This window comes from Capra hircus, chromosome 18 (genome assembly GCF_001704415.2).
Source record: "Capra hircus breed San Clemente chromosome 18, ASM170441v1, whole genome shotgun sequence".
NCBI lineage: Eukaryota > Metazoa > Chordata > Mammalia > Artiodactyla > Bovidae > Capra > Capra hircus.
Window position 1 is genome coordinate 18,621,674 of NC_030825.1, and position 23,432 is coordinate 18,645,105.

The window sequence follows — 23,432 nt, forward strand, 5'->3', positions numbered from 1 at the left end:
GAGCTCTGGCCTTCACCTCCCCGACTGAACACACAACCGACCATCCCCACTGACCATTCATAATCCCTCAACACGAAGAGAAGACAGGGTGTCCACCCCTGTCCAGTGGGGCTCTGACATGAGCAGGGGAAACCTCTGAACAGGGTCTCACCTAGCACAGCTCACTGGACCCAGGAAGGACCCCGAAGGTCAGGGCTGGAGGGAGAGGCTGAACCCTGGGATACCCCAGGCTGGCAAAGCAAAGGCTGCAGGGCAGGGCACCTGCCGACTGGGATAAAGCCTGGCCTGAAGGCTGCCTGTCAGCAAACCTCTGTCCCCAAGGCCTCCAACTCTCCCACACCAGCCTCAGCTGCCCTCAGCCCGAACCACAGCCCCATCCGAGGCTTAGCCGGCCCCATGCCCCTCACCTGCAGCCCCAGGTGGACATTGAGCTCGGTGAAGGCTTCCGCCAGAATGGCAAGCACCAGGAGGTGGGAGGCGCTGGAGACGAGTCCGGCCGTGACGGCCTCCCACATGCTGAAGGGCAGCAGCGTGTACACCACGAAGACCACGAACAGGAAGAAGGGGACCTGCACAGAGCACGTCATGACGCGGCCGCCCCACCACCCCCACCCAGCGTCGCCCGCTGAATCGTCAGCAGCCCGTCCAGGACCCTGGTGCCCTCTGCCCTCAGGCTGGCCCCTTCCCCCACCTTGTGTGGTGAGAAGCGGCAGCAGACACATGGGAGAACGGGAAAAAGTCAAAAACCTACCCAGCCAGCATCATGTCCTACGAGCTGATTCAGGGTCTGGGGCCAAGGCTGAGCCTACCCAGCCTGAGCCTCCACTGCGCTCGGGGCCCAGGGAGCCCTTGCCTGGTGCTGGCTTCCCCCAGCTCTTCCTCTGCAAAAATGGTAACTACTGGAAGGCTGGGCAGGGCCCGTTCACCTGCCCCGTCCACTCTCAGAGCTGGCCTGCCTGCTCGCGCCCTTTGGGGAGCAGTGCCCATCCCCACGCTTCCATGCATGGCTTCCATGGTCAGATTGGCCCCAATGGTCATATTGGGGCCAGCCCCTGATGACAATGACCATCCAGGGCTAGGCGCATGACCCGGGCCAGCCAGTGCGACTCAAGCTGGCTGAGAAAGGGCTCCCTCTCTTAGCCAGCCGGGGCAGGCTGGTGGACGGCAGCCTGGAGGTGCTGCAGTCATCTGTGTGCTGAGCTGGGGATGGCCAGACAGGAAAGCAGAGCTGGAAGGAAACAGGATCTGGCCAGCCTGCTGAAGCCCCAGACTGACCCCGGGCCTTTCCTGCCACCTGAGCCAGCTCGGGCCTCTTTGCCTCTTTGATTGGGGATGTGTCATTTCCAGAAACGCCACGGCCAGACATTCAGATGGACCCTCCTCCCACCTTGCTCCCATCTTATCAGTGCAGAGCGGGGTGAACAAGACCAGCCCAGGGCCCATTTTCAGTCATAGAACCACAGCCCAGAGAGAGGGGAGGGCCTGTGGCCGGTACACCCAATGCTGATCAGCCTCCAAGACGGACCTGAGGCCCAGGGAGTGCAGGAGCGGCCAAGCGCACCCAACCCCAAGGGGCGCCAGGGTCCCCCGCCCTCTTACCTGCTCCCGGGCACAGGTGTTCTTCCTCTGCAAGTCGAAATCAAACACCAGCACGTAGCCCAGCGTCATGAGGCAGGCCCAGATGAGCAGCGCTGAAACCCTGAGCCCCCGCCGGTGGAGGCACTCAGCATACACCAGCGCGTAGAGGACCACAAACACAGCAAGCGTGAAGAACGCCGTCCCCAGGACGGCCCGGTGTCTGGAGGGGTCCTGGGTGGGGCAGACACACACAGAAATGCCATCGCTATCCAGCAGGGTATCACTTCCTCCAGGAAGCCTGCCAGGTTAGCCTGGCCAGCTTGCCTAAGCGAGGTCACCAGCGGCTCCCTCCTTGTGGGCGGTGCCCTTCCTCCCTCTAGACATCAGGGTCTGTGTCCCCTCAGGCTTGGCGCCGTGGCCTCGGCTGGGGGTGCCTGCACCGCCTCCTTTCCCCAGTTGCCCTCAGCACCCTCCCCGGCCTGGCCCTGGGATGGTCTCACTGCCCACTCCCTCTCCCCCAGCGACGCCCCCCAGGGGGCCCAGGGGCTCTGTGCACAACTGCAGGGCACAGGTATAAGCACACAGAGGGGGGAGGGGCCACCGCTCCTAACTTACAGGAACGAAAGGACCTTTAAGGGGAAACGATGCCCAAGGGCATCCGAGACGGGGGAGGCGTGAAGGAGAGGCGCAGACGTGCGCCCTGCGGGGAGGAGGGTAACAGGGCCGACCACGCACGGGGGGCCGGCACCTGGTTCCCCCAGGGGCCCCTAAGCAAGACGAGCACAGAGACTGATCTGGGGCAGGCCCACAGCGGTGCACCAGCTGCCGAGTGGCCAAACGTCCCTGAGTGTACACCCACAGAGACACAGACAGCACCGATGGAGCACCTACCAGGCACTGGCCACCTTACCTTATTCATACCGCTCCGTTAATACCCTTTAGTCTCTGCTGTTTTCTCCTAGAACCTTACTGTCCTGTACAGCAACCACTAGCCATGTGTGGCTATTCAAAATTAAATTCCCACTAATTTAGAAGTAAACTTAAGGGGCTTCCTGGTTGTCCAGTGGCTAAGATTACGCACTGCCACTGCAGGGAGTGCAGATTCGATCCCTGGTTGGGGCACTAAGATCCCACATGCCGCAACCAAAGCATGAAAATAAATAAAAATGAAACGAAACAGAAAATTCAGTTCTTTAGACATATTAGCCCGATTTCAAGTGCTCAACAGCCACACACAGGTCATGGCTGTGGTGTCTGCCTGGACAATTGTGCTGAGAAGGACTCTGAGACCATGGCCAGGCTCCCTGAGCACAAGTGCTGGGATTGATTCATGGTGTGTGCCTTGGTACCAGAAGTGGGAGCAGGGACACAGCGGCCCTCCCTGACTTAGACCTTCAACAGAATCAAAGTCCACTGTGGAGAAAAGTGATGGTCATTTATTTGCCCAAATTAACGTACCATCTAAAACCACCCCAGACCTAAAAATTTAAAAAAAAAAGTGTCTTCCTCCAGCCTAAATCACTGCAGATGGTGACTGCAGCCATGAAATTAAAGGATACTTACTCCTTGGAAGGAAAGTTATGACCAACCTAGATAGCATATTAAAAAGCAGAGATATTACTTTGTCAACAAAGGTCCATCTAGTCAAGGCTGTGGTTTTTCCAGTAGTCATGAATGGATCTGAGAGTTGGACTATAAAGAAACCTGAGTGCCAAAGAATTGATGCTTTTGAACTGTGGTATTGGAGAAGACTCTTGAGAGTCCCTTGGACTGCAAGGAGACTCAGCCAGTCCATTCTAAAGGAGATCAGTCCTGGGTGTTCATTGGAAGGACTGATGTTGAAGCTGAAACTCCAATACTTTGGCCACCTGATGCGAAAAGCTGACTCATTTGAAAAGACCTTGATACTGGGAAAGATTGAGGGCAGGAGGAGAAGGGGACGACAGAGGATGAGATGGTTGGATGGCATCACCGACTCGATGGACATGGGTTTGGGTAAACTCCGGCAGTTGGTGATGGACAGGGAGGCCTGGCATGCTGCAGTTCATGGGGTCCCAAAGAGTCGGACACGACTGAGCGACTGAACTGAACCAGCTTAAATATGCTCCATAACACTTTACAGATGTAGAAACTCAGGCTTAAAGAAAATAATGACGTGCCCAAGGCCTCACGAGTACAGAGCGTCAGAGCCGAGACCTGGACCCCAGGGAAGCCCCAGCACCCACGGGCTGCCCCGACTCACCCCATAGCTGAAGGTGATGACGATCAGCGTGATGCAGGCAGCGATGGCCACCAACAGGAGCATCAGCAGGAGCGGCCCATGCTGGCTGGTGAGGCGGTACTTCTCGTAGAGCGCATCCTGGTCGGGGCCCTCCTCGCCCTCGTTGAGGAAGTAGCGCCCCTTGGCTGGCATCCTCCACCTTGGCACACCCACCCAGCAGTCCACGCAGGAAACCCCACGGCCTGGGGAGCATTTGTCTGCTGACACCCACGGCTGCGTGCCTAGGCCTCTGGCCTCTTCCAGCCTGGCAGGTGGGGCTGGGAAGGTACCCCCTCGGCTGGCAGCTCCATGGGCACACGGGGCCCGCACTGTTCCCGCTGCCAGGCCTGGCTCACTGCACTGCCAGCATCCGCCTCTGCATTCAGGTCCAAGTGAATGGCCACTCGGGGTCCTCAGCTCTGCAGAGACACAAAGAAGACCGAGATCTGACCTGGACTGGAAAGGCTGGGCATCGGGGGAGAGCAAGGTCAGGACTCACGCCCAGGTGTGATTAGCGACCTTGGCTCAAACCTAACTTTCAGGTCTTGTTTAAAGTCTGGCCCACCCCAAGGTCATAAAGCTAGTTTCCTGTATTTCTTAGAACCACACCGTCTGACACAGTAGCCACTAGCCACACATCACTGTCAAAAGTTAAATTTAAATTGATTAAAAGTGAAATTAGGACTTCCCTGGTGGTCCACTGGTAAAGAATCTACGTGCCAGTGCAGCGGACTCGGGTTCAATCCTTGGTCTGGGAAGCTTCCATGTGCCACGGAGCAGCCAAGCCCATGAACCACAGCCACTGAGCCAGTGCTCTGGAGCCTAGGAGACACAACCGCTGAGCCCAGCGCCTCGGCCACTGAGCCTGTGGGGACAACCGCTGAGCCCAGCGCCTCGGCCACTGAGCCTGTGGGGACAATCGCTGAGCCCAGCGCCTCGGCCACTGAGCCTGTGGGGACAACCGCTGAGCCCAGCGCCTCGGCCACTGAGCCTGTGGGGACAACCGCTGAGCCCAGCGCCGCGGTCACTGAGGTGGTGCATTTAGAGCCCGCGCTCTGCGATGAGGAGTGATCCCTTCCCCAGCTAGAGAAAGCCCACGTGCAGCAACGAAGGCCCGATGCAGCCAAAAATAAATAGATTTTTAAAATTTTTAATGAAATGAAAAATTCAGTCCCATATAGAGGCCAACTGGAGAAGGTAAATGGCAACAGGAGGTCGCAATCAGCCAAATCTAAGAAGTGGGCTAGTCACAACAGCAGTGGTACCCAGGTGAGATCCCGGGGGACGGGCGAAAACACGCATCGCTGGGCTGCAGTCCCAGTGCTGCTTCAGCAGGACTACATGGGGTCTGAGAAGAAACGGGCATTTCTCACATGTTCCCAGGAGATGCTGAAGCTGCTGGTCCACACTTTGAAAACTACTGATCTACAGGACAAATAACCCACTATTAACCAGTCAGTGACATGAGAGACAGCGGGGATGTTACATGAGAAAATAAATTTTAAAATCTTCCAAAAAACAAAAGAAGGTATTACTTGCTCAGTCATGTCTGACCCTTTGCGACCCCATGGACCTGCCAGGCTCCTCTGTCCACGGAATTCTCCAGGCAAGAATACTGGAGTGGGTTGCCATTCCCTTTTCCAGGGAATCTTCCCGACCCAGGGATCGAACCTGCCTACCCTGCAGGCAGATTCTTTACCAACTAAGCCACCAGAGAAGCCCAAAAGTCTTACAAACCCAATATAGTGGACATTATCTAGACCTTGATTTTTAAAAACCTGCAACTACAGGGACTTCCCTGGTGGTCCAGTGGCCAAGACTGCACACTCCCAATGCGGGGGGTCCAGGTTTGTTCCCGGGTCAGGGAACAAGATCCCACATGCTGCAACTAAGACCTGACACAGCCAAATAAATAAAATTTTTTAAAAATGCACAACTACAAGAAGTTGTTTTGAAACAAGTGGTGAAATCTAAATGGGAACTGAGACTTCCCTGGTGGTCCAGTGGTTAAGAATCCACCCGCCAAGGCAGGGGACACGGATTCGATGCTTAGTCTGGGAATATCCCACATGCCACAGAGCAACTAAGCCCAAGCACCACAACTACTGAGCCTGAGAGCCCTAGAGGCCCTGCTCCACAGCAAGAGGAGCCACCGCAATGAGAAGCCTGAGCACCGCAACTAGGGAGAAGCTTCTGCTCGCCGCAACTGGGGACAGCCCGTGCAGCAGGGAAGACGCAGCGCCCAGATAAATACGTGTGAACCGAAGGTGGGACTAGGTTAGTAAATTACACTTGATTTTTTGAGCATAATAATAGCGTGAGAGGAGGGCATGGCAACCCACTCCAATGTTCTTGCCTGGAGAATCCCCGTGGACAGAGGAGCTTGGTGGGCTACAGTCCCTAGGGTCGCAGGGTCAAACGCAACTGAACGACTAAGAACAGCAACACAACAGCATGATGATCACACAAACATCTCTAAAGGGAAACAAAGCCAGTCCCTCAGTCGTATCAGTCACACTTCAAGCGCTCAGCAGCCACACACAGCTAGTGGTTATCACATAGGCCAGTGCAGGTATGGAGCCCCGCTATCATCTGGAAACTTCTCCTGGAAAGCACTGCTCTACTACATGTAGGCCTCTGTTCCATCTCACGGAATTTTGGGGTACAGTATGATGGGGGGGTCAAGCTCCTTTTTCTGAATGGGCATCTGATTACCTTACTGGCCTTAAGTGAAACCACATTCTTCCCTCAAAAGTGTCATGGAGCCACGTTTGTCCTAAGTCAGGTGGCCACACGCGTGAAGTCTGTCTGCAGGATTTCTTCTGCCCCAGCGGTTCTTGTGTGAAGACCTCACTCACTCGATTACTGGAGCTTTTCAGTGAGTCTTAGACCCGAACACCAGCTTCACTCAGAGCACCGCCCTTGCATTAATATTACGTTAAGTTTCCACCTAAGACTGAACTTTTCTAAAAGGACCCATTGACAAGCTAGCAAGTTCCACTTCATAGAAAAGAAAACTGAACCTCAGAGAAGAACACAGTGGCCCCTTAGCGACAAAGCTGAGAGCAGACCCCAGGCTTGCAATGCTCAGCCCAGAGGGTCTCCCTCTCTCTCCAGCACCTTTCATATATTTACTCATTAGTTCATTCCCAAAAGGCTTGCTAATCATGCCTATGGCACACCAGGCCCACTTCTCTCGCCTAGGGCTCCCAGTCTCCAGGGAGAGAAAGTTACCCAAAAATCTGCAATCCCTAGATGCAGCCACTGGAGCCTGGGGCGGCTGCCACGCTCTCAATAGGAATCTTGGGTCAAGGGAGCGGACCGGGAGTCCAGGCCCCCAACATCGTCCCGGCCTGCCTCAGGGACAGGAGCCAGGGCAAGGAAGGTGACAGGGGGCAGGGAGGCAGTCAGACGCGGGAAGGCTCAGGGCAGTCACAAGAGCTGCAGATGGCCACTGGGGCAAGCTGCAAAGGAACATCAGTCCAGGGACTCCAAAGATAGAACAGCAGGGCACCCAGAATCTCAGCGGCTAAGTGAAGACCCTCAGTGAGCACCAGCTGCCTTGAGTAACCCGGGGCCACCTTGAATCAGGACCCACTTGAGGCATCATTCCATCTGGGAGCTCCTGTTCCTCAAATCCTAGGTACAAAACATAAAAACCACATACTTGGAGGCAGAGGAAGGGGCTCTTTGCCAGAGGTCCAGGCCCCTGCGCTCCTCCTGGGCCCAGACAGGTGTCCACAAGCCTTGGCAACCACCTCTTTAACCCAGGCAACCCTGAGGGGGTTGAGCCAGGGCTGCCAAAGTGTTCAAAGTGCCTGGACAAGCTACAAATCTGATTTCTACATGAAATACCTGTCTTCAAATGTTGATAGCTAATTTTTAAAATTTGTGTGGTATCAACAGCCGAAAGTGACAAAACAACCCAAACATGGAAACAACCTAAATATGCATCAACAGATGAATAAAGAAGATGCTGTACATACTCACAATGGACACTACTCAGCCAAAAAAGAAAAAAGAATGAAATAATATCATTTGCAGATGCAGATGCAACTAGAGATGATTCCACTGAGTGAAGTCAGAAAGAGGAAGACAAATGCCATATGATGTCACTTACATGTGGAATCTAAAATATGACGCAAACAAACTTATCTACACAACAGACTCAGAGACATGGAGAACACACCCGTGGCTGCCCAGGAGGCAGGGGGAGGGAGAGGGGGCACTGGGAGTTTGGGGTTACTAGATGCAAGCCATCATATTTAGAATGAACAAACAACAAGGTCCTGCTGGACAGCACAGGGAGCTATATCTCCTGGGATAAACCATAACAGAAAATAATATCTTAAAAAGAATGTCTATATGTGTATAACCGAGTCACTCTGGTATACAGCAGAGGTTGGCACAACACTGTAAATCAACTGCGGTTCAGTAAAAAAAATAATTCTAAAATTCACGCAGCACAGCCCACGCGTTTGCCACCTCTAAATCTACACTCACTAGTCTTTGTTCCAGCACAGGCATGTTTGAGTACTAACCAGCCCTGCGCCGAAGGAGTCACTAAGCAAGATGGGGTGCTTGCCCCGAGAAGCCCCCTCTCCAGGGCACGTGAAACAGCTGCAACAGCGCCACACCAGGTGCCCGCACGCACATCTCCACTCTCACCCTCTTAACCTGTCAGGCAAAACCGAGCCCAGAGAGGCTGAGCGGTGCCTAAAATCACACAGCTGGAGCTGGTGGGCAGAAGGGCTGGGACTCAAGCCCGGGGCTGCCAGCTCCCAAACCAGGACCCCTTGGCCCGGCCTCATGGTTTCAGTCAACAGGGAAAGGCTTCCCTACAGAGCTCCTTCCAGAAGCAGCAGCTCCCAGGGACTGAACCAGCTGCCAAAACTATTCACAACGCTGTCTCTGTGGATGGGTGCCAACCCCAGGGCACCAGGACTGCCAGCCTAAGAAACCCAAACTCCAAGGGGCCAAGGCAACTCTCCACCACTGCTCCATCCCCCCGGTGCAGCCCCAGAACAGACTGCAGGTGGCCAGGATGTGCACAAGTGCACCCCTACCCACATGTGTGTGTACTCATACATACAGACATGCACGCACGCACGCACACACACACACACACACACACACCCCACAGGGCCTTTCACCCTCAACGCCAACCTGCCCTTCCAGGCACACAAAGCCTGGCTGAGCCAGGCAGGGAGAGGGAGGGATTAGCTGAAAGAATCCTCAGAAACTCAGGCCCGGTAAACACTTCTTTTGGGGATCTAATTAGGCCACCTCCTGGGCAACAGCAGGCGGGTGAGAAGGTGGACAATGGGCGGCATGGGGACTGGACCCACCCAGGGATGCCATCCAGCTTCTGGAACAAACGGAGCAGTGCAAGGCCAGGCTGGGAGGAAGGGCTATGGTACTACCTCCCACAGACAAGCCAGCACCGATGGGTATCTCTATAGGCCATGTGTGCATGCTAAGTCACTTAAGTTGTGTCTGACTCTTTGAGACCCCATGGACTGTAGCCCGCCAGGCTCCTCTGTCCATGGGATTCTCCAGGCAAGAACACTGGAGCGGGTTGGCATGCCCTCCTCCAGGGGCTCCACAGGCCAGCTCCTCCCCAAAATGAGACCCAGAGGCCTCTCTGTCGGGGCAGGTTTCAAGGCTCTCCTGCCAGTGCCAGCTCAGCTGGCAACTCGGGGGCCCCTCTGAGCCCCTGGATGAACTCCTGCCGCGTCTCCAACAAGCATTTCTGCAGCCTCAGCTCGAAGGCCTTGTGACAGGAAGCTCATCCCCTCTCGGGGCAGTTTCTCCAGCACCGGCGCTACTCGGGCTGTAAGTCTGACCTTAGGCCAAGCCAGGCCCAGCCCACTCGCCTCCGCACTCCCTCACCCCTGTCCCCCGGAGCCTGTGTGAACTCCATGGACACCCGGAGCAGAGACCTTGAGGCCCCGTTACCTGGAGGTGCTGGAGTCCCAGGCTCCCCTCGCTGTCACTCCCACCTCACAGCAACGCTGGTGGGGGAACGGCCACTTCTCACAAAGGAGGGGGAGGCCCCAAGGGTCCAGTGGGAAGGTGTTTCCTGCTTCTGCTAGGTGCGCTCCTCTCCCCCTCCCCCAGCCCTCAGTCCAGGGGGCACGTGACCCAGGTCTGGCTCATCAGCACAGGCTCTCCCAAGCCCCAGCGACTGGTTTAAGGATGGTGTGTGCATGCGTGCTAAGTCGTTTCAGTCATGTCTGACTCTGCGTGACCCCATGGACTGCTCTAGGCTCCTCTGTCCATGGGAGTCTCCAGGCATGAATACTGGAGTGGGTTGCCATGCCCCCTCCAGGGGATCTTCCCGAGCAAGGGCTCAAACCTGCGTCTCTTACGTCTCCTGCACTGACAGGTGGGTTCTTTACCACTAGCGCCACCTGGGACGGACGTGGGACCAAACCCAGTGCGAGTCCTCGTCGGGACTTCTGCTGGCCCACGAGGGAAAGATGCTCGCTTTGCCAGTGGCCTGAGCTGGCAGCCAAGGGAGCCAGACAGTGACAGATGTGGCAAGGAAGCCCACATGGAGAACTGGAGAGAGATGGAGCCCTGCGTATAGCCCCGGGGCCCCCGGATCCAGCTCTGTCAGAGGCGCAAGCAACCCCAAGAGGCTGACTCACAAGGGACAATCAACGCCCCGCTACGGCTGAAGCCAGAGTGAGCTTCAGGCACTTGCAACCAAGAGTCCCAAGGTCCATGCTAGGCCTCCTGCCCCAGTGTGCTGTGTCTGGAAAGCCCTCATGGCCCCTTGAGGATCCAAGCCAAGAAAAGTTGGTTCAGAGGTGGGAGGAGGCCCCTGAGACACAACAAGTCCCGGCTGAGACCTCCTCTGGGGGACCCTCCACACCCCAACCTGGGTCTTATACCTTGGCCACCAGGTCCCTGACTGGCCGGAGCAGCAGGGGGTCCAAGGCTGCAAGAGGCAGGGTGCTCCCTGCTTCTTCTCCAGTGCCCTCCAGAGACTCCTGTGCAAGAGGAGTTAGGGAGCCCAGGGATATGCTTAGGCAGAAAGTGACAGCCAGGGAATCAAGCTTGCTCCCCCAAGCGGCCCTGGTGGGCTCCGCACTCCCTGCATCCCCAGGGCCTGTGACTGAGCGGAACAGACCATCAGAGAATCTACTGGGTGCTCACTGTGTGCCCAGCGCTGTCTGAATCCGCATGCCTGCCCTGTAGGTGAGACTCCTATGTCTCTTTTATGGATGTGGGAACTGAGCACAGAGAGATTCAGTTACTTGCCTGAGGTCACACAGCTAGTAAAAGAGAGCTGGGATTTGAATACAGGCCATCCAGGGTCCTACCCATCTCCCTAGCAGTACTGACATCCACAGAACCCAGAACATCTCCAAATGCCAACCCCTTCCAGCCGTCCCCGTTTTCAAGGCTCCAGAGAGAGAGTGGGGGGCAAAGTGGACTCTGTCAAAGTCCCTCCCTCTGCCTTCCAGGGGCAAGATCAGGCAGCCATGCCAGGGAGCGTCCTCATAGCCAGCAAGACCAGGAGGGCCTCATCCTCCAGGAAGCCCTCTGAGCTACCCTCACACACCCTCTTCTCCCTTCCCTGCAACCAAAACAGGACTGGGGTCTTCCTGTCAAATACTGATGGGCAGGGGTCCACATTCCTCAGCTAGAGGAGCTGGAAGGAGGGCGCTAGGACCTCAAATTATGACTGCAGGAACCGGCCCTCTGGGTGCTCAGGAAACCCTTCCCCAGCAGAACGGGCTGATCTCGCAGCCCCCTCCCAGCCCTGCCACACCCCTGGGGGAGTGCTAGCCCACCCCAGCTTTCACAGACACAGACAGGATACCCACTTCCTCACCCAAGCAGCACTGGCAGGAACCCAGCCCGGCTTCCTCTGGCCCTGCCCTGGCAGGCCCCGTTGCTGCGCAGCGCCTGGTGGCCCCAGAAAGGGGAAGTGGGGCCTCGGGGTGTGAAGCAGGGCAGGCAGGCAGGCCTAAGGAGAGGAGAGGCCCCACTTGGGCCTCCTGGACCGGTCCCTGCGCCCACACTCTGCCCACGTGACCATACTGCGGCAGGCAGGAGCCCCCCAGCCCAGTGCCCTCCAGCCCAGCGCCAGGTGACTGGCAGGCTTTCTGAGCACGTTAATGTCACCTCCCTCAGGAGACCCTGAGCTCTGTGAGGGGAAGCCAGTAGCCGCTCTGCCAGGCCCAGCACAAAGAGGCACCCTCTCCAAGCCATAGCTCGTGCAGGAGCCCAACCTCCCTCTGCCTACCATTTTCTCCCGGCACTCGTCCCTGTCGAGTTCTTCCAAGATGCCTCTCAAACATCCCCGCACTGCCTCACCAAACTGATGTGGAATTTGAGTCCATGTCGTGCAGCTGGGCCCTGGCGGGTGCTTGTGAGACAAACAAATGGATGAGCCAAACTGAGCCTGGCAGAAAGCTGGCAGAAAGCAGGCAGGGCGGCTTCGGTGGGGGTTGGCACTAAGGCATAAGATGGTGAAAGCAGGCAGAAAGGCCTCCCGCAGGACAGGCAGCACCTGCCACGGCACCCCTTCGCCAGGTGATCTGCGCCCGGGAGGGAGGGGGCCTGGGTTCGAGTCCCAGCTCTGTGCCTTTGCCCATGTGAGTGGCAGAGGCTCTCAGGCTCCACGCCTGTGTTCTCACCAGCAAGCTGATGGCCAAGGTAGGGGAGAGTGAGGCACGGGTCCTCGTGGCCAACAGGCCAAGTTAGCAAGGAGAAAACAGCACATGTGCCCAGAAGCAAGCTCAGGTCCTAGAGCCGAGAAAGCCCAGCCATTAGTCCCCACAAGAGAGACCGAGGTGCAAAGGGGGCAGAGTCCCTAACAACCCTCTACCTGACCTCCCCACCTCCCGGTGACCGCCAGAGTGCCACCAGGCAGCAGCAGAAGCCAAAAGCCCCAACAGCATAAGTCCCCAGCCAGCCCTGCCCAACAGGCGGACTCCAACCCAGCCTCCAGGGAGCGCAGGCGGCCACTCAGTCCTGGGGTCCAGACACCTGAGTCCCAGCCCCCTGGCTCTGCCAACATGCTCTGTGACCCTTACCCGATCTGGGCCATGGTTCTCCTCTTGCAAAGGAAGTACTTAAGTCAGATCTCAGAGGCCCAACAAAAAGAAGTGTTGTCACTTGGCCCCAGAGGGCTAATCCTAGGGGTGGGGTTGGGAATTGTTCTTTGTTCCTGAAATCTGCCCTTCTGCTTCTCCATGGATTAGGCATGACCTAGCCAATCTCTAAAACACAAACAGCCCCAAGGTTCTAGCCGCCAGGGATAATAAATCTGGCCTGCCATCTCCTGCACCAATTCTAATGAGGGTTAGGGACTGCCTGGAAAGAGTCCATCTATTCATTCACTCATCTTGACAGAGATTTACGCACTCAGGGCTTCAGCAGATGTGCACCAACACCTTCTGTGTGCCAGCACCCAGGCCAGAGGCCAAGAGCAGACTCGGCTCCAGGCCCAAGTTTTCAGAAGGCAGAGACTTCAGTGCCCCCTCCCCCTAGGTGTGCAAAGGGCTCTGCATATAGTGGGTGTTCAGGCAGCAGTGTTGATTGACTGACTACTCAACCAGGCTCTCATATCGGAAAGAACAGCTATATTTCCTCCGCACTCTTGCCTGAAATTCCACCGTTAGTGATTCATTCCTTTAAGCCCTACCTTTACTAGGCTCCCCCTTTAGACTAAAACACTTTCATGCCCATGTTCCATTCCTGTTCCCTTTCCCCTTGATAAGGAAGAACAGAAAGGGGAAGTCTAGCTGGCCTTCAGAGACCTCATGTGGTGCTAGTCCTGCCCAAGGAGTCAGAACAGTGTGCTTCCCATGACCCACCCAGTGCGTCCACTGGTAATGGTGGATTTAACCCAGAGTAGCCACTGTCCTGGAGACGGCAAGAAAGATTTAGGTTTAAGTCTTAACTCCAGCACTGCTAGTTGCCTGTTGAAAAAGTTAGCAAAACCCAGAGGAGGGAGAGAAAGCTTGAGTCATAATTTATACTAGGATGATTTCCAAAGAGCAAGAAGCAATGAGAGAATTCTCAAATAAGGCTGCAGTGACTAAGTCCTTTCTAACCCGACATGAAACCTAAAAGTCATAATGAAAAGACTGATAAATTCATTACAATTAAAATTTTTTTTCTATATAGTAAAAGCTATCAAAAGCAAAATCAAAAGATGAGCAAAAGATTATGGAGACATTTGCAATTTTTATCCCAAGGAGCTAATTTCCCTCATATGTAAAGAGTTCCTACAAATCAAAAAGAACAATAACCTAACAGAAAAATGGGAGGAGGGTATGAACAGAAAATTCACAGAAGGACAATCTAAATCTTTCAAACATTTGGAAAGAAACTGACTTCACCCATAATAAGAGAAATGAAAATTTAAAATACTATGGAAAACCATTCTTATATATCTATTTGGCAAAGATCAAAGCGTTTCACAAATCTGTGTTGGCCAGCCTGGGGGGAAGCAGACTTCACCCTGGCAGGCATCAGATTCAGCACCACCTCTGGGGTGGGCATTTTAGTCATACCTCACCAAGTGACTAATGTACACACACAGCTGTTGACCTGGCAAACCTATTTCAAGTAATTTATCCTACAAACACTTTCACACGTGTAAAATTTGACGTTTACACAAGATTATTCATGGCAGCATTATTTGTAAGTAGGAGAGACTGAAAACAATGTGTGTATCAGTCTGGAGAAGATAAATCACAATACGTTCTTACGGTAGAATACTATGCAGCTGTCAAAAAGATACAGCAGCTTGAACTGTACCATGGCAGGGCATCCTGTGAAAGAGCCACACGGGGAAGGTTGCGCCTGGAATGGATCAGGACTGAACCAGGACACAGAAACACCAAAACTGCTGCTTTAACAGAGTGAACAAACTTTCTCATTTTCAGCTTCTTTTTCTATGGTTATAATACAGCTTGTGTAATTTTTAAAGTTTTCAATAGAAAAAAAACAAGATCTATCGTATACACAGTACCGATCGTTAACAACACTGCACTGGATACTTAGTTTTCAACATGGTAGATTTTGTGTGCACCCCACTCCAGTGCTCTTGCCTGGAAACTCCAACAGGTGGAGGAGCCTGGTGGGCTGCAGTCCATGGGGTTGCTGGGAGTCGGACACGACTGAGCGACTTCACTTTTACTTTTCACTTTCATGCACTGGAGAAGGAAATGGCAGCCCACTCCAGTGCTCTTGCCTGGAAACTCCAATGGGCGGAGGAGCCTGGTGGGCTGCAGTCCGTGGGGTCGCTAAGAGTCGGACATGACTGAGAGACTTCACTTTCACTTTTCACTTTCATGCATTGGAGAAGGAAATGGCAACCCACTCGTGTTCTTGCCTGGAGAATCCCAGGGACGGGGAGCCTGATGGGCTGCTGCCTGTGGGGTTGCACAGAGTCGGACACGACTGAAGCGACTTAGCAGCAGCAGAAGCATAAAAATAATAATGATAAATTAAAAGTGGGGAGGAAACTTTGGGCTGTGAGGGACAGGCACACAACAAAGATTGTAGTGATGGTTTCGTGGGTGTATACATATCTCCAAGCTTATCGAGTAGTACACAATTAAAATGCACAGCTTTTTGTATGTCACTCATACCTCAAAAAAGAGGTTTTTCATAAATACATAGAGTAAAAAATCAAGGAGAAACTCAAAGGGCACTATAAAGCGATTGATAACTGAAGTGACACCCTAAATATATTAACATAGATGTGTTCCTGGAGTTTGCCAGAGTGGGTGTGTATGTGTGTGTGCACAGATATATAAACACATATGTGAATACCCCAAACATAAATGTATGTGTTAGTCGCTCAGTCATGTCCGACTCTTTGCGACCCCATGGGGTGTTGCCTGCCAGGCTCCTCTGCCCATGTGACTTTCCAAACACTCAATAGAGTGTGTAAATCAAAGAGCTTCCCAGGTGGCTCAGTGGTAAAGAACCCGCCTGCCAATGCAGAAGACGGAGAGATGCAGGTTCAATCCCTGGGTCAGGAAGATCCCCTGGAGGAGGGCATGGCAACCCCCACCGGTATTCTTGCCTGGGAAATCCCATGGACAGAGGAGCCTGGCTGGTACATTTCATGAGGTTTCAAAGAAATGGATACAATGAGCAAGCGACTGAGCATACACACACACAAACAAAATAAGAAAAACATAAACACGAACCCCAGGTTCGTCAGGACCCTGAAAAGTCACCTATCCCTTTTTGAGCTGCAGTTTCCTCATTTGAAAAAAAATGGGGGAATAACCTGACTCTCTAACCGGTGCCTTGCTGGGCTCGAGAGAGCACCTGTCCACTGGGTCAAGGAAGGTGGGCCCGAGCCAGAGAGAGCCTCCAGGCAGCACCGGGTCCTCACCCCCAAGGCCTCTAGGGCTGCGGAGAGGAGAGAAAGCACAATACCCCTACCTCTAGGCATGCTCTGCACACCCCGAATCCGACTGGGAGACAGAGGGCAGGAAACCAGCCCATGGGCGTCCCTGACCCGCCAGCCTCTGAGCACCTGCTGCAAACAGGCGAAGTCCCTGCCTCCTGGCCCCCGGGGCGGGTTAGGGCTGCTCTCACTCTGCTTTCAGCCAGGGGAACCAACTCTGCGATCGCAAGCTGCTTGTCCAAAGCCTCCTAGCTGGGATGTGAACTCTGAGCTGCCCACTCCAAGGCCCAGGCTCCTTCCGAGCCCCACATGGGCATCTCCTGATGTGTGCTCTGTCCAACCGCAAGGCCGTCAAAGGCACACACACAGAGCTGCGCACGCGGGGCCTCATACAGCCCAGTCCCTAGTCACCGGCAGCGCTGGCCTTACCATTCTCTTCTTTCTCTAAAGATACCCAAGACTTAGTTGCTCTGTCATGTCTGACTCTTGCGATCCTATGGACTGTAGCCCACCAGGCTCCTCTGCCCACAGGATTTCCCAGGCAGGAATACTGGAGTGGGTTGCCATGCCCTTCCTTCTCCAGGGTATCTTCCCGACCCAGGGATCAAACCTGGGTCTCCCACATTGCCGGCAGACTCTTTGCCAACTGAGCCACCAGGGAAAACCCAGAATCTGCCTGCAATGTGGGAGACCCAGTTTCGATCCCTGGGTCAGGAAGATCCCCTGGAGAAGGGCATGGCTACCCACTTCAGCATGCTTGCCTGGAGAATTCCATGAACAGAGGAGCTTGGTGGGCTACAGTCCATGGGGTCGCAAAGAGTCGGACATGACTGAGCAACCACCACTTTCACTTTCAAAGATACGCTGTACACATTAGTGGATTACAGATTCTGAGAAGCCCTGTAAGAAAGCAAAGCTGCTGAATTAATAAACACGGCTAAACACTTGCCAGTCTTCTTGGTTCATGAGGCTCTTTTCTCATTAAATCTCTAATGAATCCTCTTTGGGAAATGCTGACTCCAACATCTCAACTCAGGGACCTTCCCCCAAGAAGCATCATGAACAGAGGTCACTCTCTGCCCCTTTCCTGACAGCCTGGGAGCTCCCTGAGGCTGGGGCCCAGCTCCCCCACCACCACCTGACCCTGGGCTGGGTTGGATGGGCACACGGGGACCAGCCCTGAGTCTGACCTTCAGAGTAGGGTGCAGGGAAGACGGGAGGAGACCCTGCGCTCAGGCAGTCTCCAGCTGGGGAAACAATCCGCCCTGGGGAAGAGAAAGTGGAAGAGAACACTAACCAACCAGGAGAGACCCTCCTGTCCTACTTCCTGCCTCTCCCGTGCCTTGCTTCAAAGTGCCCCTGCCTCAGTCTCCCCACCTGCTGCAAGCAAAGCAGTGCAAGGGACACAGACCTAAGGAGCTCTGCCTCTAAGCCCTCTCTGGGCCTGATTCCTCCCAGGGCAGGAAAGGCCCCCAGGGCCTGCGAGGTCCCTCCTCACTCAGGTGACCAGAAAAGTTAGCTGCAGAGAGGTGAGCGGGACAGGCAGAGGGATAGGCACCCCCACACAGAACTCAGCAGGCCCCGCGGGGCTCGCAGCCTCCCCTTGCACCCACGGAGCCCAGCGAGGCATCATTGCTGAGTCCGGCTCCCGAAGCCACTGCCCAGAGACCCCCACCAGAGAGCCCAGCCCTCACCCAAGGTGCCGAGACCCCCCTTCCTCGAGGCTTCCTGAGAACGGTGTAAGGTCAAGGGGGCACATCAGGGGGGAGAAGGGGGAGGGCTGCCTGGTGAAAGCCCAGCCCGGAGCCCGGAAGAGCCCTTCTGCAAGGGAAGCAGCTACAGCCGACCTTCTCCACACCCCCTGAAACCACAGCCCGGCTTCCGGAGCCGCAAACACAGGGGCTCAGGAGCCCCTCCCCACGGCTCTCCCCTGAGCCCAAGCGGCCTCATTCCTAGCCCACCCCTTCCCTTCACAGACTGGTCTTCCAGAGCCAGGCTCCCCTGGGCACTGGCAGTCGCCGTGATGGAGCCTAAGTCCACAGCAGCCACATGCCCCCCCAAACCCAAGCCTCCCCTGGGATCTTCCCCAAGGCCTCCCCTCACCTGTCTGCTGCCCCACGGACAATGAGCTCCGTCCTACTCACCCCTGCCCAACACGGTCCTCCAGCACTTCCTGAGGCCCTCTTTGTGGCTGTGAGATTTGACTTTTTTCGGTTCCCCAAACAAGCCCCACCCTTCTGTCTCCAGGCTCAGGCAGCCTAAGAGCGCTGCCTACCTCTCCACCCCCTAGCTCCCTCTGCCTGGCAAACTCCTGCACGCCCTGCAGAGCCAGGCTGAGTGCCCACCTCCTCCAGGAGGGCTGCCCAATCTGGACTCAGAGCCTGTGCGTCCCACCACAGCACAGAAATCCTGGCCTGTCACTGCCTCTCCCAAGGCCGGTGTCTGGCCACACACTGCCCCGCTCTCAGGACCCAACACTGCCTGGCACACAGAGGACACTCACACCCCAAACTCACGAACTGAGTCAAAAACAGCCTGCCCTGAACTGCGGAGCCTGGGCCCCAAGCCTGGTGTCACTAGTCCTGTCTGCATGAGCTTTGGCAGGTCACCTGCCTCTCAGGTCTCCCGATTCTCACCTGAGCGGTGGAACAAATACATTCCCTGGCTCCCCGGCCTGTTCTGGCAGTGAAATGACCTAATAGCTATGAAAACTCCTTATAATATCCAGAAACTTCTCACGGGGAAGGGGGCTGACCTTGCGGTGCTGTTTCTACCTCAGCCCAAGGCCCGTGTGCTGCCACCCAACGGGTGCTCACTGAGCTCCTGCTCACACCAGGTACCAAGTGAGGTGCTTGCTGGAGCTACAACAAACACGATGGGTGCCGGGTCCCTGTGAGCCCCTGCTGCAGGGAGGGCAGAGACTAGACGCAGGCCACATAAGCCCCTCGAAGCGAAGAAATGCCAGGGTGGGCGAGGGCAATTGTGAACCCAGGAAAGCCTAGTGGTCAAGAGCACAAGCTCTGAGACCCAACAAGTAAGAACCCCAGCTCCACATCAGAGGGGCTGGGTGACCTGAGGCACATTCATTGACCTCTCTGGGCCTCGGTTTCCTCATCTGCAGGATGGACATGTGATGGTACCTAAGGCCCAGGGGCCTGACCCAAGAGGCTGGCACCCAGGGAGTACCATTACCTGGGGCCACCCCAGACAGCTCCACACAGAAGGGGTGGGCTGGAGAGACTGTTGTCACTCCCACTCCGTCATCCAGCCCAGGAGAGAGAGAGAGAGAGAGAGAGAGGTGGGCCTTGTGGGGCAGGAACACAGCTGAGGACCAGGGTGCCTGCAACAAAGACCTCACAACAAAACCTCACTTGCCGTCAGCCCCCGAAAGGCAGCTCCTGTCTTCTCTCACTCCCCTGCCAGAAAGCAGACTGGCAGAGAGATCCCAGGGTGCCAGCCCCTGACCCAGGCCTGCCTGGGAGGCGCAGAGGCACCCCTTCCCCAGGGAACCTGGGCAGCAGCTCCAGGGAGTCTGGGTGTTTCAAAACAAGATGCTTCCCCATTAGGCCAGGGCCCCATTAAAGTAATGCCTCCAGCCAACTTCAAAGAGCTCCTCCTCCCAGAGCCAGATGGGGGCTTGAAGGAGACGCCAAGGAGTAGGGCTCGGGGCGCAGGGATGGGCAGACCCGTGGGTTCCCTGGCCCGCACGGCAGGGAGGTGGGTGGGAGGCAGAGTCAATCTGCCTACTGCAGAGATGGGGAGACTGAGGCAGGAAGACGGGCTGGCCAGCCCAAAGCCACAGCTCCCCGCTGAGTGTGGCCAGGGGAAACGCCTCCAGCACAGCTCTGACGGGGGAAGCACACCAGCGTCTGGGCCTGTTTCCCCACCGGTGTAGGGAGGGGGCCACACCTGCCCCTCTCCCCACTCGGCCAGCCCGTGATGGCAGGAGCCCCGGACCCAAGTCGGCTGCACCTGAGGTGGTGAACTAAGCCATGTTCAAGGGCAAGGAGGCTCGGATCCTGAAAACAGAGCCCTTCACCCAGTACTCTGGGTCCCAAAGATGCGGGGTGGCACCACTGCCTGCATCTCCCCTGGGGGCCTCCTGATGCCTGAAAGCCAGGCCCGCTTCGCTGCTCCCCACCCACAAGTGGCACGAGTTCCCCCTGGGTCACAGGCACCCCGCCTCCATCACTCCCCCAGCCCAGCTCAGCAGAAAGCGAGAGGAGGCGGGCCTGGGGGCCAGGACCCCGTCTGAGGACCAGGGTACCCGCAACAAAGGCCTCAGTTTGTTTTTTTCCATCAGTCACGGCTGCAGGTAACTTCCTTCGTGGTCCAGGGGGGTGGGCGGACAGAGGCACAAAGAGGAGCGGGGAGCAAGGGGGTGGGGGCTCCTGGTGCCCGCGTCTTCTCCTGACCTCAAGGACTCCTGAGGCGGGAAGAGGTGACTCAAGGCATGAGAAGGGGGCTGAAGCGGGGAAGCACTCTGCGCAGAGGAGGCTGCAGCTGCTGCCCAGGTCAGGGACAGGCCCAGAGTCTAGCAGACAGAACCAGAGGCGGGGGCAAGGACTAGGGGGCGGGGAAGGGCGAAAGCCAGGAGAAGGGGTTTGAGCGCAAACGGGACAGGAGGAATTGATCCATCTGTGTGTTAGGGGAACGCAGGAACACCACGGGCCTCGTCTCCAGGCCCAAGGTCAGCTGTCCCGGCCCCCCTTCACCCAGGGTGGGCTCAGTCTAGCCACCAGCACAGCACTCTGCTCAGAAAACACCGATGGAGCAAGACCATCAAAGATATCAGCAGACGGAGGGAGAAAGGGTGACCCTGGGCGTCGCGGGGAGAAGGTCGCCAGAGAGGCGACTTTCAGCCATCTTTCGGTGAAAAGGTGACTTTTCACAAAGGGGGCTCATTCAGCCCGCCCCCCCCCACCCCGAGGCCCTGTTCTTCTAGAGGCACAGTGGGTGGGGACGTGGGGAAAGGGGTGTGTGGGGAGCAGAGGTGCCGCGGCCCCGCAGGCCTGCGCAGGCACTGGGCAAGGCCCCGGCCGTGACGGAGCCCCTTGCGAAATCCGTGGGCCATGGCAGGCTGAGCTGGATGCCGATGGCTGTCAGGTGGGCACCGGGCCACCCTCTTTGGAAGGTGATGGCAGGAGGAACCACAGGCGGGCGAGTGAAGACTCCACAAGTGAGCCTGGGCTGGGAGGGCGGGGACAGAGCTGCTGGGCCCCTCGGGCAGAGGAAGGGGGGCTCGCCACTGCCGGGAACATCGAGGCCTGAGTTTGCTGGTCTCGGATGCCTGGGAAGCATTTTTCAGGCCTTTAAGTTTACCAGCAACCTGCCTGGGTGCTGCCACTTTACAGAGAAGAAAACCGAGAACCCAGAGACTGTGACTACCCCAAGGGCTACAGGGAGGCCCCTCAGCAATACTCTTCAGCCGGCCCTGCCCAGCACCCCCTCCCTTCCCAGGTTCCCTTCTTCAAGCATGCCCACCCTCGCACCCAAGGCAGGAAGGGGGAGAGAGCCCCAAACACAGCTGCACTCCAGTAACAACGGCAAACACTTCCCCGTGGGCAGCGGCTTCTGCGTGCCGGCCACGCCATGCACGCCCCTTCCTTTAATTCTACAGCTACCCAGCACGTTGGGTACCATGCGTGACCCATTTCACAGATGCAGGAGACTAGCTCAATCCCCTGCTCATCTTGTACACTGCCAGGAGAAGGCGGAGCGGGTACTGAACCCAAGCCTTAATCCAGCTCTGCCTGGAGGCAGGGGGCTGGACCCGACGGCCTCCAGAAGACCCTGCTTCTCTGGCTGCTGCTCCGATACCAAGGCCTCACTCACCGAGCCAAACTACCTCCCAGCTCTTGGCGACTGAGGTCTTTTAAAGGGAAGGAAACGCCGTTGGCACTTCCTACTCATCCCTAAGACCTGACCCCACCAAAGGCTGGACATGGCCACACTGACTCAGATGGGGGGACCCCTCTGCCGGCTTCCTCAGAGACCCTGAACTTCCCCGGCCGAGTTAAGCACTGACCTCAGCCTAGGCAATGAGATGTGGATGCCTGCCTTTAGCTCACTATAAACGTGCCCACGGCAGGAGGAGAGAGGTGAGGGACAGGCCCAGCCACCCCTTGGTGACCCAGCAATGCCGGGATGGCAAGTCATGGAAAATGCCAAGGGCTGGGTCACGCACCTCCCCACGGAGGCAGGAGGCAGGACGCCAGCGCGCGTCCAGGAACGCAGGCCCCGCCGAGGCGAGAGCCCTGACTCAGCCCCGGGCACCCCAAGCTGGGGGCAGACAAGACCCTCTGCCAGGAAGGCTCGCCCCACCGGCCCTCCAAAGCCACCCAGAGCCTGTTTGGCTGCGCTCCCCCACCAGCCCCTCCAAAGACGAGGCGCAGCGTCCCGACCCCCACGCCAGGCCTCAAATGTGGCGGCTCGCCCTGAAGGCAGCGCACGCCAATGGATGCCCCGAGGGCCGACTCCCTGTGTGACCCAGGACAAGACCTCGGGCTTCCCCTCCACAAACGGGGGGCAGACGACACTACCCACCGGGCGGTGGGGGTTGGAGGGGGTGGGTAGGCAGGGAATGGGTTAAACCAATAATCACAAACTGTAAAAGGGGCGCCCGTCCCCAAAGCAACATCAAGTCGGGCCTCTGGCTCCTCTGGAAAAGCACCTTTGGCTTTTTGGAAGCCCCATTTTTGCCCCCAACCCCCACCCCCACTGCACCAGCCCCCATCGCCAAAGGGCCCACAGGAAGCCTGCCTGTCCCCAGACCCACTTCTGGCAACGAGGCCCCACGACTGCCCTTCACCCCCTACCTCACCCCTGGGAAAATGGTCGCCAGCAAACAGTCACTTGTTTTCAGCAAATTACCCCTGGAGACTCCCCCACGAAGTTCACACCTTCCCCGCTGAGGGCAGACACGGCACAACCTGAGAGTCCTCCTCCCCCACACCCGGAGCCACAGGAAAACTCCAGGAAGCCCGGGGCCCATCTGGAGGGGGAGGCCCGCGGCCGGGTCAGAAACCAGGGCTCTCAGATGAGCCTTCCAGACCCCGCGCCCCTGGACGCCCACACTTCCTGTGCAGCCGACCCTGCTGCACTTCCTCTTAAGTCTCCCCGTTTCATTTCTGTGTCTTCTTTAGCCCTGTCCAAGCCAAAAATACATGCATGAAGTAACAGGTCCTATTTACAGATTTT

The 23,432-nt window shown here is 56.5% G+C and overlaps 1 protein-coding gene across 5 annotated transcripts in view; it reads right to left on the reverse strand.

Annotated features, from left to right (window-relative positions):
• ADCY7 (adenylate cyclase 7) overlaps positions 1-23,146 on the reverse strand; it is a 47,800-nt gene extending 24,654 nt beyond the window's left edge. For 2 of the 5 annotated variants that reach the window (XM_018061940.1, XM_018061943.1), the window contains exons 1-4: positions 18,377-18,458; positions 3,821-4,257; positions 1,600-1,809; positions 408-569 (exon numbers count right to left, since the gene is read on the reverse strand). In XM_018061940.1, the coding sequence (XP_017917429.1) occupies positions 408-569; positions 1,600-1,809; positions 3,821-3,991 (543 nt within the window). In that variant the 5' untranslated portion in view covers positions 3,992-4,257; positions 18,377-18,458. Of the gene's footprint in view, positions 1-407; positions 570-1,599; positions 1,810-3,820; positions 4,258-10,737; positions 10,809-18,376; positions 18,459-23,055 lie in introns of those variants that run through there. The other 3 variants (XM_018061941.1, XM_018061944.1, XM_018061942.1) reach the window with 2 other exon arrangements.